The sequence below is a fragment of the Ovis aries genome, chromosome 10, assembly GCF_016772045.2.
Source record: "Ovis aries strain OAR_USU_Benz2616 breed Rambouillet chromosome 10, ARS-UI_Ramb_v3.0, whole genome shotgun sequence".
Lineage (NCBI taxonomy): Eukaryota > Metazoa > Chordata > Mammalia > Artiodactyla > Bovidae > Ovis > Ovis aries.
In genome coordinates this window covers 21,026,038-21,043,676 of record NC_056063.1, presented here as the reverse complement: position 1 = coordinate 21,043,676, position 17,639 = coordinate 21,026,038, and the positions used below count along the sequence as shown (strand labels likewise).

Sequence of the window (17,639 nt, the reverse complement as noted above, 5' to 3'; positions counted from 1 at the left end):
ACAGATGCATGTTTTTACCTCTGTTTTAGATAATTTTCTTAAGATTGAGTCCTGGAAAGTAAATTACAATTCTTGAGCAGTTTTGCAGCTACTGACGTATCCATTGCCATACTTCTTTCCAAAAATATTGTACCAGTTACTGCTAACAGCCATGTTTAAACATAAATTGTATATTAATTTTAAAACTTTGGCTGATTTGAAAAATGATCTCCTGTTGTGCCAGGCTTTGCCTCTTTTCACTGATTGCTCAGAATGACCCTAGACAAAGGCCTTTTCGTTAAAATATTCTTAGCCTTGCTGGGTGAGTTTTTTGGCACCCTCTTAAATTTTGCCTCTGAGGTGAGTGGCTCCCTTGCCTACCCTGGACCAGCTCTGATTCACGCCACTTTGCAAAGGAGGAAACCAAGGGCGAGAAGTGAAGTTCCTTTGATTTGGGTCACACAGGCAGTAAACGAATGTGCTAAGTCGCTTCAGTCATCTCTGCTCTTTGCGACCCCATGGACTGTAGCCTGCCAAGCTCCTCTGTCCACGGGATTCTCAGGCAAGAATACTGGAGTGGGTTGTTGCCAGGCTCTCGTCCAGGGGATCTCCCCGACCCAGGGCTGGAACCTGTGTCTCCTCTGTCTCCTGCGTTGGCAGGTGAGTTCTTTACCACTTGCGCCACCTGGGGTCCTCAGGCAGTAAGTGATGACATTCAGATTTGGGTAGGTTGACTCCAAAATCCCGTTTCTTCCTACTAACCTGTTTGGGCGCTTCGCTCTGGGTTTTTGAATGTGAATGAATGACGAGGAGAGAGACGAAACCATTACACAGAACTGAGGAATCCTGGAGCTGAGGAAAGGAGCTGTTCCTTTCAGGCGTGTGAAGGTGTGGCAGTAGTTTAACGTGGATCTTGTTGATTTGGGGACATGGAGGAACCAGACATGCCCATGAGGGGCTTATACAGCAGGTAGTTGAAAGCTCAGGCCTGACACACAGGACGGGGTGTGCCTGAGTGTGTAGGGTCTAGTGCTTACCTAATCTGAGTGCAAAGGCTGGGTTAGACCCAGAACGGAGCTGTGACCAGGCAGAGTCCCTGGGGAGGGCCACAGTCACACGTGGTTGGGTTACAGGCACCCGGACGTGCCCCCCTACACAGCAGCAGCAGTTCAGGACATCCCAGTGGGGCACAGCCGTGCCTGGGGACACTCCCGGAAGCCCGGGCACAGCTGTGAGCTCTGACACCTACCAAAGGGGCAAGAGGCCACTGTGGGTCTGCAGAACCAGCTTGGGGTAAGCACAGGCCCGGACTGCCTCGAGCTTTCTGGCCAAGGAGAGTGGCAGAGCCGCTGGCCTGGGCTGGTTGACTTGCACTGGGCACCGGAGGCTCGTTTTGCAGGAAGTGGGACTGACTCTTGGTGTGGCAAGAGGATGAGTGGTCTCCTTGCTCCGCACATCCGTTTTTCCTCCATTGCCCCCGGTGGCGTTTCAGTATTCAGACCACTTCCGAGGGCAGAGGAGCAGGCGGTAGGTCTCTTCTACGCATCAGTCTCTTGTTGCTGCTGACCTCGTTGGAATCACTCCCGTCTTACGGGGTCAGGTGGGGGCCTGCGGGGGTGATGGATGGTTCTGGGCCAAGGTTAGTCTGGGAGTCATGCAGGCAGAGTTTAGGGAGCATTCAGGAGGTTGGAACAGGTTGGAACAATTGAGGCCTGTAAGTGTGCAGTGAAAGTTGGCTGAGTAGCCATGGGTGGGTGGACTGCCTGTGGTCTGGCAGTTTCGGAGTGGAAACAGCAAAAGCGCAGGACAGCTCAACTTGGGGGCCCGGCAGGTGAGGCAAGAGGGTGGGGGCGGGGGGTGCAGATGCCGCGGGGGTCACAGTGAGCCAGTCAGTCCTAGGCTCCGGGTGGGGTCGGTGGGCCTGGGACCCACAAGGGAGGAGGGGCGTGTAGAGACGGGGAACTGGCCAAGAGAAGGGAGCACAGGTTTTGTAGGCTTGGGGGATCGGGTGGGGAGCTGTGGGGAGAGAGGGTGTTTAGGGAAGGGCAGCTGAGAACTGGGGAGCCAGGAGAAAGAACAGCTTTCTTGCTGAGTGGTAACAAGCACCAGGGTTTGGTTTTACTGGCAGTGGCTTGAGATGCAGAAGAGAGACAAGCCAGGGAGGTGGATGGAGGGTGTGACGATGGAAAGATGACTTTCCGATGGGATCTGAAAGATGACGATCTGGTGGAATCTGTCCAGAGAGATGGTGGAGAGGTGATGGTGGAATCGCGGATTGTAAAGAGTATGTTGAAACCAAACCCTGTCTGTCCTCCTGGCACTGGGCAGTCTGTGAAGGAGGCGGGTGTCAGCTGAGCAGAGCACGGGGCTGCTGTGAAGCTCGAGGGAAGGGAAAGAGCATCTTTCTTTACGAAATGCCTGCTGTGTTGCAGGCAGTACAGCGATTTCCTCACAAACTGTGCTATGCTTAGTCACTCAGTTGTGTCCGACTGTTTGCAACCCCATGGACTGTAGCTCACCAGGCTCCTCTGTCCATGAGATTTTCTAGGCAAGAATGTGGGTTGCCATTTCCTCCTCCAGGGGATCTTCCCAACCCAGGGATCAAACCCAGGTCTCCAGCATTGCAGGTGGATTCTTTACCATCCAACCCACCAAGGAAGCCCAAGAATACTGGAGTGGGTAGCCTCTCCCTTCTCCAGGGGAACTTCCCCACCCAGGAATCAAACTGGGGTCTCCTGCATTGCAGGCAGATTCTTTATCAGCTGAGCTACCAGGGAAGCCCTCCACACAAATTATGTAACTTAATTCTCATAGTGACCCTCCAGGGTAGGTATTATCATCCATATTTTACAGATGATAAAACTGAGGCTCAGAGAAGTTAATTAACTTTGCCCTGGGTTCCCAAAGTGATGGGGTCAGAGTGGGAAGGGGTGGTCAGAGTGGCGGGGTCAGAATGGGAAGCCAGGTTAACCTGATGCCAAAACCCGAGGCTCTGTATATGTAACTGTATTAGATCCTTTAGGAGGATTATAAAATCTATGAAGCAAAGTGTTAGTCACTCAGTCATGTCTGACTCTTTGCGGACCCATGGACTGTAGCCCACCAGGCTTCTCTCCTTGGAATTTTCCAGGTAAGAATACTGGAGTGGGGGGGCCATTCCTTTCTCCAGGGAATTTTCCTGACCCATGGATTGAACCCGAGCAGGTCTCCTGCATTGTAGGCGGATTCTTTACTGTCTGACCACTTGGATAAAATCTACAGGGAGGAGTAACTAGTAATGATGGGAGTAGGCTGAGACTATGTCTCTCCCATTCAATCCCAGGCCCCCTGGGCTGATACAAAACTGTCCTGTGTCGTTTGCTTGTACCCTGATTTGACTTAGTGATCAAACTCTGCAGTACCTTGTGCATCCTGGATCGTAAAAGGTTTTTATTTTTTTTTATTGTTATACCGAATTTACCAGCATATGAGTGGAAATTGTCTATGTAGCTTTTATATGTTGTAATATTTCTTCAAATAAATCTCTCCTAGAAATTACTGGATTGGCCAAAAGCTCATTTGGGTTTCACAAGCTCCTAAAGAAGAACTGGAACCAACTTTTTGGCCACTCCAATTTTTAAAAAAAGGCACAAATAGTCCCCTGCCTGACACATAATGTGCATGTGTGTGTTCAGCTGTGTCCAATTCTCTCCGACCCAGTGGACTGTAACCCACCAGGCTCCTCTGTCCATGCAATTTTCCAGGCAAGAATACTGGAGTTGGTTGCCATTTCCAGCTCCAGGGGATCTTCTTGACTCAGGGATTACACCCACTGTCTCTTGCATCTCCTGCATTGGTGGGTGGATTCTTTACCGATGCACCACCTGGGAAGCCTCAACACACAGTGGGACATAGTAAATACTTGTTGAATGAATAAGTAAATCCACTCAGATCAATGAAGAAGGAGGTGCAGGGAATGGACTTCTTATCACTTTTCAGGAATCTCAGTGGAGGGTGGGTTGAGGGGATTTATGAAAGGGCTTCCCAGGTGACTCAGATGGTAAACAATCTGCCTGCAATGCAGGAGACTCTTTAGTCCCTGCATCAGGAAGATCCCCTGGGGAAGGGAATGGCAACCCACTCCAGTATTCTTGCCTGGAGAATCCCATGGACAGAGGAGCCTGGCGGGCTACAGTCCACGGGGTCTCAAAGAGTCAGAGAGGGCTCAGCAACTCACACTTTTCAAAGTGCTAGAAGGCCTTTTAACCACGAGGGAGCACTGTTAGAGACTCGGCGGTGGCTTTGGAAGGGCAGAATGTGGATGAGGGTGCAGGGGGCTAGACAAGGGCTCTCTACCACACAGGCTAGAACCACGGGTAGAGCCTGCACTCTCCCAGGAGGATGTCAGTCTCACCAGTGACTCTCCATTTGCCAAACAGATCTGGTCTCAAGAGACCAAGGGAGGCCAGCTTCCAGGCTTCCTGCCCAGGGCCAAGTTGCCCTCTTCCCACAGTGTGACTGAAGATGTCCAGGGAGGCTCACCCAAAGCGTGAGGTTGTGTCCACTCCTCCAGCCTTTGTAAACTCCATCCTTCAGTCAAAGAAAGCTGCCAACTTGGACCAAAGTCATCACCCTGCAGAGAAAATCCCTCATGAAAACCCCCTTCTGAGAAAGTGATTTTATTTTTATATTGGCGTATAGCTGATTGACAGTGTTGTATTCGTTTCAGATGTACAGCAGTGAGTCAGTTATGCACATACATGTTATCTGTTCTTTTTCAAATTCTTTTTCCATTTAGGTTATTATAGAATATTAACCAGAGCTCACCTGTGCTAGGTCCTTGTTATTCCTTTTTTTTTTTCCTTAAAATATTCATTTATTTTGGGCTGTTTCAGGTCTTTGTTGCTGCAGGAGGGTTTTCTCTAGTTGCAGCGAGCAGGGGCTATTGTCTGGTTGTGCTACACGGGCTTCTCATTACAGTGGCTTCTCTTGTTTCAGACCATGGACTCCAGGACTCACAGACTTAAACTCTAGAGCACAGGCTTAATAATTGTGGCACACGGGTTTAGTTGCTCTGAGGCATCTTCTGGGACCAGAGATCGAACCGGTATCCCTTGCATTGCAAGGTGGATTTTTAACCACTGGACCACCAGGAAGCCCAGTTATTCATTTTACATACATCAGTGTGTACATGTCAGTCCCCAGATCCCAATCTATCCCTCCTCCCCATCCCTTCTGCCCTGGTAACCTTAAGTTCATTCTCAGTCTGTGAGGAGAAAGTGATAGTGTACCTCTTTGCTAAGAAAAACTTGGTTTCTGTGGAGACATAGTCTTGAGGCAACTTAAATTATAATGACATAAGGCAGTGTCACTAGAGTTTCTCATTATATTAATAAACATGAACCACTAAGCTGCTCACATTTCCCTTTTTGCTTTGGCTTCTAGGAAATTCATCTGCAGCAGTTTTCATTACCGTTGGCATATTTCTACTTCTTTCCCTTAGCCCCGATTTCCTAATTCTCTTTGCATCATCTTATGTCACTGCAATTTCAGTGACTTCACTACCTTGTGGAAATAAAATAATTAAATGCAGAAAAATAAATGGAAGTGAAGCGCCTCCGGTGTTCATCGGGGCGGAGTCTTCTGCAAAGGGAAGGGCAGTCACTGGCCCTCCTGGGCATGGCGGCCACTAGGTGGCACCAAAGCTTTCTTGCAGCGATCCTTAGCCAGGCGATCTGGCCTAAAAGTGTTTCTGTATAACGGGGTATTTCCTGGATTGTGCTAACCACATTTCGAGTTGCTCCTCTCCACAATGCTCTGGGTATCGTTCGAGGGCCTGGGCAAAGAAAGCTAACCTAGGGGAGCCTGGTTGGCTTCTTTCAGGTGTTCAACTTACAAAATCAGTGTTTCAAATAAGGGGAGGCGAGTCTGAACCAGATCAGGTCAACTGGGGGCCGTGTGTCCCCCATGGAACGGCTCCATTAGTGACCATCCGGGAGAGCAGGAGGTGGGACCCTCCTCACAAATGGAGAGTTTAGGGGGTGTGTTATGGGGGCATGGGGAAGGGGCTTTTCAGCTTCCCCGGTGCCTGGTGACTTCCGTCTGAAATGAACATACTGCTAATGTTGGGCACATAACTGGACAATAGTTATCACACCTGTGAAATAGAAACTGACTTTTAAAAAGATCCGAGGGTGCCAACATTAATTACCATTAATGTTTGTTTCCATTATTCACTCAGAGCAGTTATTCAAAGCCATTTTGTAAAAAAGCCTTCCGTGGAAGTTGGAAGAATGTAATTCTATAAAAACAAAACAAAACAAAAAAAAAACCCCTTTAAATTCAGGTTCTTGACTCTTCTTGAATCCATGTGTTATAACTGTGACAAAAGATGTTTCCTTTGAGAAGCCATTTTTATTCACGTCAATTTCTTGTTTCTTCAAGCGTCTAATAGTATCTGATCAGTTGTGTTTCCAGAGAACTAAAGAGGAGTGGAATACTGCAGATCATTGAGGGGAGTATTTATGCCCAGACCAGGAACGTGGAGCAATGTGACCCTGGGCAGGGTGGGCGTCGGGAGGGTGGGGGGGCGCGGGGAGGCGGACGTCCAGCCATTCCCACTGTTCTGAAATTTGGACTTGGGATCACTGGCCAGAAGTGGCTCTGATTAGTGTTCTGAGGCCTTGCGAGGGAGAAGCTCTCAACAGTTTTTATTTGCTCTTAAAATCTCTTCTAGAAATTCTATGAGTCTACTCAGGTGCCTCTTACCTGGTGGATTGGAAAATTCATTCGTCTACAGAAGGCCCAGTAGGGGAACAGGAAGTACTTGGATTTCTCCTGTTTGACAAGGGGCTAAAGAGACCAGCCATGGGCTCCAGGGTCTTCCGGATACAAGTAAACACTTGGCCTCACCCGGAAGGGGCTGGACGGTGCAGCTCAGCAGGCTTCCACGTGACTGCCCCCCTGTCCTTGGGTCTCAGGGATCAAGCAGCCCCCAGCGCTACCACCACTGTGTTCACCACACATCAACCCCTCCACCATCACAAAAGTCTCTTCAGGGGCTCACCACCCTGCTCCACAGGAGACCCAACCGGGGTGACCCAGGATGGTTTCTGTAGGGCTTGGTCCATTAGGGACCCCCGAGAAACATTCGCTCTTTAAAGCAGATACCAAGTAGTGATACTAGGTGGATCTTCCTGGTGGCTCAGATGGTAAAGAATCCGCCTGCAATGCAGGAGACCCGGGTTCAATCCCTGGGTTAGGAAGACTCTTACCTGGAGAATTCCATGGACAGAGGAGCCTGGTCCATGGGGTTGCAGAGAGTCGGACAGGACTGAGTGACTAACACTACTACACCACAGGTGAGAGACCATGGTGGGACTGTGGGCAGTAATTTGGGGAGTCTTATTTGGAAAAGGGGCAAGTGAGGGATGGCCTGTGAGCTAGACCAGGGCACTTACTAACACAACCCCTGGGGCAATGTTGGGGAGAGAAATGCAAGGTCAAGGACACATTTTAACCGTTAAACAGTAAGAAACAACAGCTAAAATACAGATCCTCCGTCAAGAATTTTCTTTTCCAGGAGAAAAATAATTTATGAGATGACTGCAGCTTTTAAAAATTGAACAAATTTATTGAGCACCTACTGTATGCCAGCCAGCACCTATCACAATAATAATCTGAAAGGGTCAGGATCCACCAGGGAGTAACAGGAGCCCTCCCGGATGAGGAAAGCGCTAGAGGCGGGTCAGCAAAGGGAGCTGAGCCCCAGCAGTGCCTCTGGGGCTCCTCGTCCCCAGAGAGCCTGCTGTCTGCAGGGAGGGGAGTGTCTGAGCGTGGTCTGTGCTGGGCTTCTCTCCCCTTCTCATGTTATGGGGGCATCTTGCCTTTGCTGTTACGGAAGAGGTTTGCTGACATCCTTTGCTGTCACTCAGTTTGGTAGACTGCACCGTGCTGGGGTTGGTGGGGTCAGTGAGAAAAGGGGTAAAGGCAGATCGCATCCGAGTTGGCTCCGAAGCATCCGCAGTGGGCGTGTGTGAGTGCTCAGAGCTAAGGGCGCTGCTGAAGGGTGAAGACTGGAGGGGCCATTGCCTGGCTCAGTCCACTCATGGATGCCCCGGTGACTCTGCTGTCCTGAGCTTGCCTCCTGGTCCTTGGAGGCTACGTCAACACCTGAATGGTTAGCATGTTGCTTCGCATCCTCAGCTACAGGCTGTGAGTCCCATTTCTGAGCAGCAGGTAGACAGCCAGTCACTTTCTAGGCATCATCTCTGCAGAAAGAAGCCCCGCATTTCTCTGAGCCCTGTGGTTCTGTAGTCATTAGCGTGGTCCCAGGAGCGTGTTTTCTTGGTCTTGGGCATCACAGCTGCAGAGGGATGCAGACCTCAGTTCTTCATCATTGACCATGGCCGAGATCTCAAGTCTTAAGTCAACCTCAGTTGAACACAAGGGCTGGGCAGCTATGACTCTCGGGCCAAATCTGACCCTCCACCTGTTCTTGTAAAACAAATTTTCTTGGAACTCAGCCACTTCCCTTTATTTACATATCCTTGGCTGCTTTCACTCTATCATGACAGAGTTCAGTAGTTTCAACAGAGACTGTATGACTGGCAAAGCCTGAAATATTTATTATTTAGCCCTTTATAAAAAGTTTGCTCACTCCTGGTGTTGAATCATAAAAGACCATAATTTTATGAACTTAAATCAGAGTACAGTATTGTAATCTGTAGTCCTGGAAGGGCTTCCCTGGTGGCTCAGTGGTAAAGAATCCACCTGCCAGTGCAGGAGACAGAGAAGACACAGGTTCGATCCCTGGGTTGGGAAGATCCCCTGGAGGGGGGCATGGCAACCTGCTCCAGTATTCTTGCCTGGAGAATCCCATAGACAGAGGAACCTGGCGGGCTATAGTCCATAGGGTCACAAAGAGTTGGACACAACTTAGTGACTGAACAACAGTGCTGGAGAATCCGGGCTGTTCGGGGTAGGAGAGAAGGTTCTCACTACAGGGACGGCAAAGACTTTGGCTCAAGTGTGATGACTAGTGGGGGCTGCTGGGCGGATTGTGTCGAGGAGGATTCTGAAGCCCCGTCTGGGCTGGTGTGGGCACTTCCAGGAAGGTGTAACCTGGGCCATGAGTCATCCAGGCGAGGAGCACCAGGGAGGGACGGGAGCACGGCAAGTCCACACTCTTCTTCTCCAAAGGTGCACGGCAACCAGGGACAGCTTGGTGTGGCTCCTGATGCCAGCACTTGGCACTGCCAAGGTGGGGACTGTAAACATTCCCTTGCTGGAGTGGGAGAGACACGAGATTTGAGTACCATTCACGCTGCGACAGAAGCAGGCAACCACAGACAAGACCAAGGTCAGGTCAGAGCTCCAGCTTTAACTAAGTCTCCTCTGCACTCGTGCGGCAGTGTTGGTTCAGGACAGCATCTTGTGTAAAGCTTCCCACGTGGAGAACAGGGGAGAGCATTTATTACTCAGTGCAATGAAAACGCCAGTTAAAATAGTTACAAATTGTTTCAAAAGGAAAAAATGACAATGCATGTTTACTGGAGAAAGCAGTATAAAAAGTGGCCCATTTACATATATCTGTCTAGACAGCCCTTAGATTGTAGATTTAAAAATGGAAGCATCTAAAAAAAAAAAAAAAGGAAGCATCTTACGAATACCTTCCCACTAAGTCTAATATCCTACTATCCTGTAACCCCAATGAATGATTTTTCCTCAGTAGTCCAAATAAATCCAGGTAGTGGTCTTCTGTAGACTCCGACTTGTTATAGTGAATGTGTTTGAAAAGCGCATTCAAATCTAGTTCTTGGAGCTCAAATCGTATTTTAAATGCACCAAGAGTCTGTTATAAAGCTTATTAGCCACTTTTGCATAAATGCTGATTTTTGGATGGTGCGTGGCATCACTGTAGTGATAGGAGTGCTGAAGCGAGGCATTACTGCAGTCTGATATATATCTGCTGTTTTACTAAGGTGACTCTTTTCACTGTATCAGTTCCTGGAAATCCTCAGGGCCGCTGCTCCCTGGTAGGGTAAACAGAAACGGAGAATCCACTGGGGTGGACATCACGAACACTGACCTCTCCTCCAAGCTGCTTGCCATCTTTCTCACACTCAGCATTTTGGCTTTGGTTGTGTTTCCTTCACGTCATGAAAAATTGTGCAATCAGCTCCAGCTGACTAGGTTTTCTTTTCAAATAATTATAGGAAGCATTTAAATTATATAAGTGCATTAAACCGTATCCCAAATGGAATTGAGTTTTTAAAAAATATATTTTATGACCTAAAAGCTCATTGAGAATTTATTTGCATAAAAATCCCAGTATCTTTATCGACTTTTAAAATGCCATTGAGCCCCTAGAAATACACCACCTCACAAGTGAGAAAGGGTGCCGGGCACGGGTGTTAATGACCCATGAGACAGATCATCAGACTTCCAATGGACCCGGGGAAGCGGGGCTGAGAACAGGGATGGCACGCAGACCCCAGAAGGGCCCGCTGGGAGCTGAGCCTGTGGCTCGGAAAGGCAGGAGTAGAGCGTGCTCAGATGTAGAATTCCTCCGGGTCATTGTCCCCGCATCCGGCCGGCACTGAGGGTGCTGGGACATCTCTGCCAGTCTGCCGGGCCTGGGGGGCATCGGAAGGGAGTTCCGGGGGTGACTCTGTGAGTGAGGAGGTGTCCGAAGCTGGGGGAGTGGTGACGGCTGTGGCCGAGGAGCCTGAAGTCCCTTTGAAGAGAGGGAGGGTGGCCCAGGAGGCCCCCGCGGTCTCGCTGCCCCCAGTGGGCAGGGGTCCTTCTCTGAAGCCCCTGCGCTCTGACCAGAGGCTGCTGCCTCGTTCCGGGGGGCGCGGCGCTTCCTCGGGGCTGCAGAACCTGCTGGGTGCCGAGTAGGCAGAGACCACAGACAGGTCGGAGGAGGACAGCCGCAGCCCCGTGTCCACGTCCGTCTCCTGGGCCCCCTCCAGGTCGTCGATGGAGAGGAGGTGGCCCTGCCCCCGCTCCGGGGCCCTCTGCCTCCGGATGCCTATGCTTGCAGACGGCTGCGCTTCCGCCGCAGAGGCAGGGAAGGGGTCTCCGGTGGGCAGACAAAACAAGGACTTGCTTCGCTGGAAAGACCAGGGGAGGCTGGGAGGGCTGGTGGCTCGTCTGGCAAATTCCTGCGGGTGCCTGGTAGATGGACCTGCCTGGCCGAGCCCCGGGTGTGACGCGTCCAGTGGCGGCTGAGGGCGGCGGCCTGGGGTCCAGCTCTGCGCGGTGGCGCGCGGGGAAGACGTGGAGGCCGGTTTCTGCTCTGAGGCCTGGTGAGCCCTGCCGGGTTTAGGGCGCTTCTTGTGCCCCTTCTGTGCCTGCAGGGGCAAGAGGGGACATCGTTATCAGTGCCGGGCTGGGGGCAATGGGGTCTCATTGCTAAACAGAACATGAAACACACTTTCTGATGATTGGAAACTTCCAGAACTGTCTTGGCAATAAAGCACGGCCAGAAATGTCACTGGGGCTTCCCAGGCGCCCTGGTGGTAAAGAACGCGTCTGCCAATGCAGGAGACAGTAAGAGACAGGAGTTCGATCCCTGCGTGGGGAAGATCCCCTGGAGGAGGAAATGGCAACCCACTCTAGTATTCTTGCCTGGAGAATCCCATGGACAGAGGAGCCCGGTGGGGACCCAGTCAGCGGGGTCGCAAAGAGTCGGACACACACACATACATACATAAATTTCATTCTCCAAATTCTAAAGTGGAGAGAGAGATTTCAGAGTTTGGGGGAAGGCAGATCGGACTTCTCAGTCTGAGCAGACGTCCCCAAACCCAGGAGGAGAGGCAGGCCCTTGTCACGACCAGGAATAGGGCCTCTTCTGGCGCACATGCAAGGATGCTCCGTGGATTAGCCACAGGCCTGAGGCCTGGCTGAGCTGGACAGAGGACACAGGGATTACCATTTAGTGTACAAAGGATGTTCGAAGGGTCTGCTTCCCTCTGGCCGAAGCCCCAGCGTTTGGACGTGCTCCCAACCGACGACAGGGTGGAAATGTCAGGATGGGGCTTGAGCCTAGTGCGCGTGTGGCCATGGGGACACATCCCAGGGGCGGCCCTTGGTTCAGGGCGGTAAACCTTTGGTGAGTGAGGGGCAATCAGGAAATCAGCATGTATTGACTTGCTTTAGGAACCACTGACTCCTCTGTGTCCCCTTTCAGAAACTGTAAGGGGAAGGGGCAGCTAACTACTGACGTGGATGCCCCACAGGTGCAAGGGCAAGTCCCCAGGGCTCAGACAGTTTCTTCCTTCAGCAGCTCAGCCCTGACCTCCTGTTCTCTCCCCCACCTTCCCTGCAGCTCTGCGGGAGCTTCTGTTGCACAGAATTAATTGGGAACCTTTCTTCTAATGAATGTTCCCACCTGGGGCTGCTGCGCTCAGGTTTTCCCCCTCGTCTGCTCCCCAGGCCTCCGGCCAAACTTCCTATGCAAAATTTCAGTTAAATAATGGATGTGGGGACAGTGATTCTGGTTCTGTTTAGTACAGGATCTTTTCATTTACTGTTCAGTCGCTCTTCCGTGTCTGACTTTGTGACCCCATGGACTGCAGCATGTCAGGCTCCCCTGTCCTTAACCATCTCCCGGAGCTTGCTCAAACTCATGTCCGTTGAGTCAGTGATGCCATCCAACCATCTCATCCTCTGTCACCCGCCTCTCCTTCTGCCCTCAATAACTTTCATTTATGAATTTCCAAATAAGGAAAGAATTTTTTTAAAATACACGAGTGCAGTTTACTCCAAGGGATATTTCCTGGCTCTCTGCAAGACTACGAGACCCTGGCCCTACCTTGAACAGCACACATCCCCGTCTCCCTGTTACACGGGAACCTGGTCTTCCCACAACTACTTGGGAAGTTTAGTTCAACGTCCTGTACACTTACTTGTGCCTGTTACAGGTAAAGGAGGGGAAACTACAATGTGAAGGACTGTTTTCAACCACAAGAAGTACATTTCATTGAAAGGACAGGAGACAAAAAGAACTCAGACAGGAGCCTGTGATGACAGGCACAGTGCCAGGATGGAGAGGGGAGAGGCCTTGCCTGTCCGTGGAGCAGAGGAGTGTCCGTGGAGGCGGGCGTAGAGATGGGCAGCTGTGCTGCTAGCGGGAGGCACAGGTAGAGAGGAGGCTGGGTGGGAGAGGGAGGCCAAGACAGAGGCTGACACTTGGCAGGTAAGCGAGGGAGTTGTGAGGAGCCGGAAGCCAGCAGTTTGAATGATTAGAGACTAGGTGCGAGGAAGGCAGTGCTGTGGGTCAGCTTGGAGCTGGAGTCTAGTAGTGGTCAAGGAGGCCCTGACCACCTGGGTAAGAAATCCACAATCTTATCCTTTTGCTGGGGTCATATTCACTCTTGATTATGTCCACCCCCCAACCATAGGATCATTCCTTTCATTCCTAAGGTCTTTGCTTAACTTCAGATATTTCTTAATCCTATAAACAGACTTATTGACTCATTTTTGTTTTCAGTCAATATTAAATGAGGGTCTTTCCTGCAGAGCTTTTAATCTGGACTGCTTAAGCTTTGACTGGGTTATTAAAAGTGTGCTGACATATGGGTCTCTTTTAGTGGCAGCCTCTTGCCATGTAAATATTATTATTTTCTATGATGTGGAAAAGGTCTGGAGAACTAGGCAGAGATAATTTTGAATAAGACAAGATATTGAATGCCCACAACTAACAACACAACATTCAAATGTATTGAAGTAAGCCACGATGATAAGTTCAGTTCAGTCGCTCAGTTGTGTCCAACTCTTTGCAACACCATGGACTGCAGCATGCCAGGCCTCCCTGTCCATCACCAACTCCTGGAGTTTACTCAAACTTATGTCCTTTGAGTCGGTGATGCCATCCAACCATCTCATCCTCTATTGTCCCCTTCTCCTCCTGCCTTCAATCTTTCCCAGCATCAGGGTCTTTTCAGATGAGTCAGTTCTTCACATCAGGTGGCCAATGTATTGGAGTTTCAGCTTCAGCATCAGTCCTTCCAATGAATATTCAGGACTGATTTCCTTTAGGATGGACTGGTTGGATCTCCTTGAAGTCCAAGAGACTCTCAAGAGTCTTCTCCAACACCACAGTTCAAAAGCATCAATTCTTTGGCGCTCAGCTTTCTTTACAGTCCAACTCTCACATCCATACATGACCACTGGAAAAACCATAGCTTTGACTAGATGGACCTTTGTTGGTAAAGTGATGGCTCTGCTTTTTAATATGCTGTCTAGGTTGGTCATAGCTTTTCTTCCAGGGAGCAAGCGTCTTTTAATTTCATGGCTGCAGTCACCATCTGCAGTGATTTCAGAGCTCAAAAAAATAAAGTCTTTCACTGTTTCCACTGTTTCCCCGTCTATTTGCCATGAAGTGATGGGACTGGATGCCATGATCTTAGTTTTCTGAATGCTGAGTTTTAAGCCAACTTTTTCACTCTCCTCTTTCACTTTCATCAAGAGGCTCTTTAGTTCTTCTTTGCTTTTAGCCATAAGGGTGGTGTCATCTGTGTATCTGAGGTTACTGACATTTCTCCCAGCAATCTTGATTCTAGACTGTGCTTCATCCAGCCCAGCATTTCTCATGATGATAGACTGGCAATATGTGAGCTCTATTGGAATGAAAAGGAGGAGGGGGGTTGATTTTATAGAGGGGTGAGGCAGCATGGGGAGAGGGTAGGAAAAGCTTGCCTTAAGAAGTCAGGTTTGGACAAAACCTTGGAAAGTGGAGGAGGGATCTGCCAACTGGAAGGCAGCGGGCAAGGCATGGAAGAGCACATAGGCACAGAAGCAGCCTGCATGGAGGCTGGCTCATTGAAGCAGAGGTGAGCCCTGAGAACTGAGAGGAGCCTTGCCACGGGATGCATATATATATATATATCCTTTTCAGATTCTTTTCCATTTTTGTTATTGTAAGACAATTGAATATAATTCACCATGCTATATAGTAAACCTTTGTTATTTTATGGGGCTTCCCTGATGGCTCAGATGGCAAAGAATCTGCCTGCAATGCAGGAGACCCAGGTTTGATCCCTGGATCGGGAGGATCCCCTGGAGAAGGAAATGGCAACCCACTCCAGTATTCTTGCCTGGAGAATTCCGTGGACAGAGGATCTGGTGGGCTACAGTCCATGGGTCACAAAGAGTCGGACACGACTGAGTGACTGACACTTTTTTGTTATTTTATAGATGGTAGGGTGCATCTGCTAATCCCAGACTCCTAATTTGTCCCTCCCTCGTGCCTTCCCCTTTGATAACGGTAAATTTGTTTTCTATGTCAAGGGGTCTGTTTCTGTTTTATAAATAAGTTCATTTGTATCATATTTTAGATTCCACATATAAGTGATATCATACAACAGACTTACTTCATTTAGTATAATAATCTCTAGGCCGATACGTGTTGCTGCAAATGGCGTTATTTCATTCGTGTGACTGAGTGATACTCCATGGTATATATGTACCAAATCTTCTTTATCCATTCATCTATTGATGGACATTTACACTGCTTCCATGACTTGGCTATAGTGCAGAGTGCACACTGGGATGAATGTATCTTTTTGAATTAGAGTCTTCATCTTTTCCTGATATGATTGCCCAGGAGTAAGATCGAGGGGTCATAGGTAAGTTGATTTTTTTTTTTTTTAGGAACCTCCATAATGTTTTCCATAGTGGCTGTACCAACTTACACTCCCACCAACATTGTAGGAGCATTCCTTTTCCTCCATGCCCTCTTGAGCATTTATTATTTGATGACGGCTGTTCTGACTGGTGTGAGGTGATAGCTCACTGTAGTTTTGACTTGCATTTCTCTAATAACTAGCAATGTTGAGCATCTTTTCATGTGCTTTTTGGCCATCTGTATGTTGTCTTTGGAGAAATGTCTATGTACATCTTTTGCCCATTTCTGATTCGTTTTGTAAATAATTGTATTTATTTTTGGCTGTGCTGCGTCTTGCTGCGTGGGGTTTTTTTCTCTAGTTGCGGAGACTGGGGGCTACTCTCTAATTGCAGGGCCCAAGTTTTTTTCACTGGGGTGGCTTCTCCTGTGGATCACGGGCTCTCAGGCACACGGGCTTCTGTAGTTGGGGCTCCTGGGCTCTAGGACACAGGCTCAGTAATTGTGGCACATGGGTTTAGTTGCGCCGTGGCATGTGGGATCTTCCTGGATCAGAGACTGAACTTGTGTCTCCTGCATTGGCAGGCAGATTCTTTACCACGGAGCCACCAGGGAAGGCTTTGATTGTTTTTTATTTTTCTATATTGAACTGTATGAGCTGTCTGTATATTTTGGAAATTAAGCACTTGTCGGTCACATTGTTTGCCAATATTTTCTCCCATTCTATAGGCTGTGTTTTTGTTTTGTTTACAGTTTTCCTTTGCTGTGCAAAAGCTTGTAAGTTTGATTAGGTCCTGTTTATTTTTATTTCTTCTGCCTTGGGAGACTGACCTAAGAAAATACTACTTTGATTTATGTCAGAGAATGTTTTGCCTATGTTCTCTTCTAGGAGTTTTATGGTGTCATGTCTTATATTTATTAATAAGTCTTTAAGCCATTTTGGGGTTTCCCTGATAGCTCAGTTGGTAAAGAATCTGCCTGCAATGCAGGAGACCCCAGTTTAATTCCTGGGTCGCGAAGATCCACTGGAGAAGGGGTAGACCACCCACTCCAGTATTCTTGGGCTTCCCTCGTGGCTCAGCTGGTAAAGAATCTGCCTGCAATGCAGGAGACCGGGGTTCAATCCCTGGGTTGGGAAGATCCCCTGGAGAAAGGAAAGGCTACCCACTCCAGTATTCTGGCCCGGAGAATTCCATGGACTGTACAGTCCATGGGGTTGCAAAAAGTCGGACATGACTGAGTGACTTTCACTTTAAGCCATTTTGAGTTTTTTTTTTGTATGGTGTGAGTGATTCTCCAAACTTCACTGGTTTACAAGCACCTGTCTAGCTTTCCCAGTACCACTTTCCTCCATTGTATATTCTTGCCTCCTGTGTTGAAGATTGATTGACTCTAGGTGTGTGGGTTTAATCTGGGCTCTCTATTCTATTCCATTGATCTATACGTCTGTTTTTGTGCCAGTCCTGCGGTATTTTGATTATTGTAGCTTTGTAGTATTGTCTGAAATCTGGGAGGATTACTGATCCTTTTCATCCTCAGTCTCTAATTCTGTGCGTGTGTTGGGGTGTATGTGTGTGTTTGAACCCATGACCTGCTGGTTCTCTTCCCGCCCATCAGGCTCTGTACAGCATATTGAAATTCTCAAGCTGTTCTGCTGAGGGTGGCCTAGGGAGCTGAAAATCAAGTGCAGCAGTGTAGAGATTTCTGATGGCCTAAATTACAGATTTTTAAAGAATACAATGCAAAAAGCTTTAGTCCAGGTTGTAAGGTATGGTTCTCCTAAAGATCACACTCCCCTAGACCGTTCTATGTGCGTTTTTTTGGGGGGGGGCCATGCTGGGTCCTCATTGCTGCGTGGGCTTTTCTCTAGTTGTGGTGAGCGGGGGGCTGTGCGTCTAGTTGGGGTGAGCGGGCTTCTCATCGTGGTGGCTTCTCTCGCAGAGCACGGTCTGTAGAGCGCACAGGGGCTCAGCAGTGTGGCCCTCGGGCTCTAGAGCACAGGCGCAATAGTTGCGGCACGTGGGCTTAGCTGCTGCACGGCATGTGG

At 49.1% G+C, this 17,639-nt stretch overlaps 1 protein-coding gene across 1 annotated transcript in view; it reads right to left on the bottom strand.

The window, feature by feature from the left end:
- Window positions 1–7,570: 7,570 nt before the first annotated feature.
- The window catches only part of FAM124A (family with sequence similarity 124 member A), a 119,618-nt gene continuing 109,549 nt past the window's right edge, over window positions 7,571–17,639 (bottom strand). Inside the window, exon 4 of the mRNA XM_027973572.3 lies at window positions 7,571–11,315. Coding sequence (XP_027829373.2) covers window positions 10,512–11,315 — 804 coding nt within the window. The 3' untranslated portion in view covers window positions 7,571–10,511. The remainder of the gene's footprint in view (window positions 11,316–17,639) is intronic.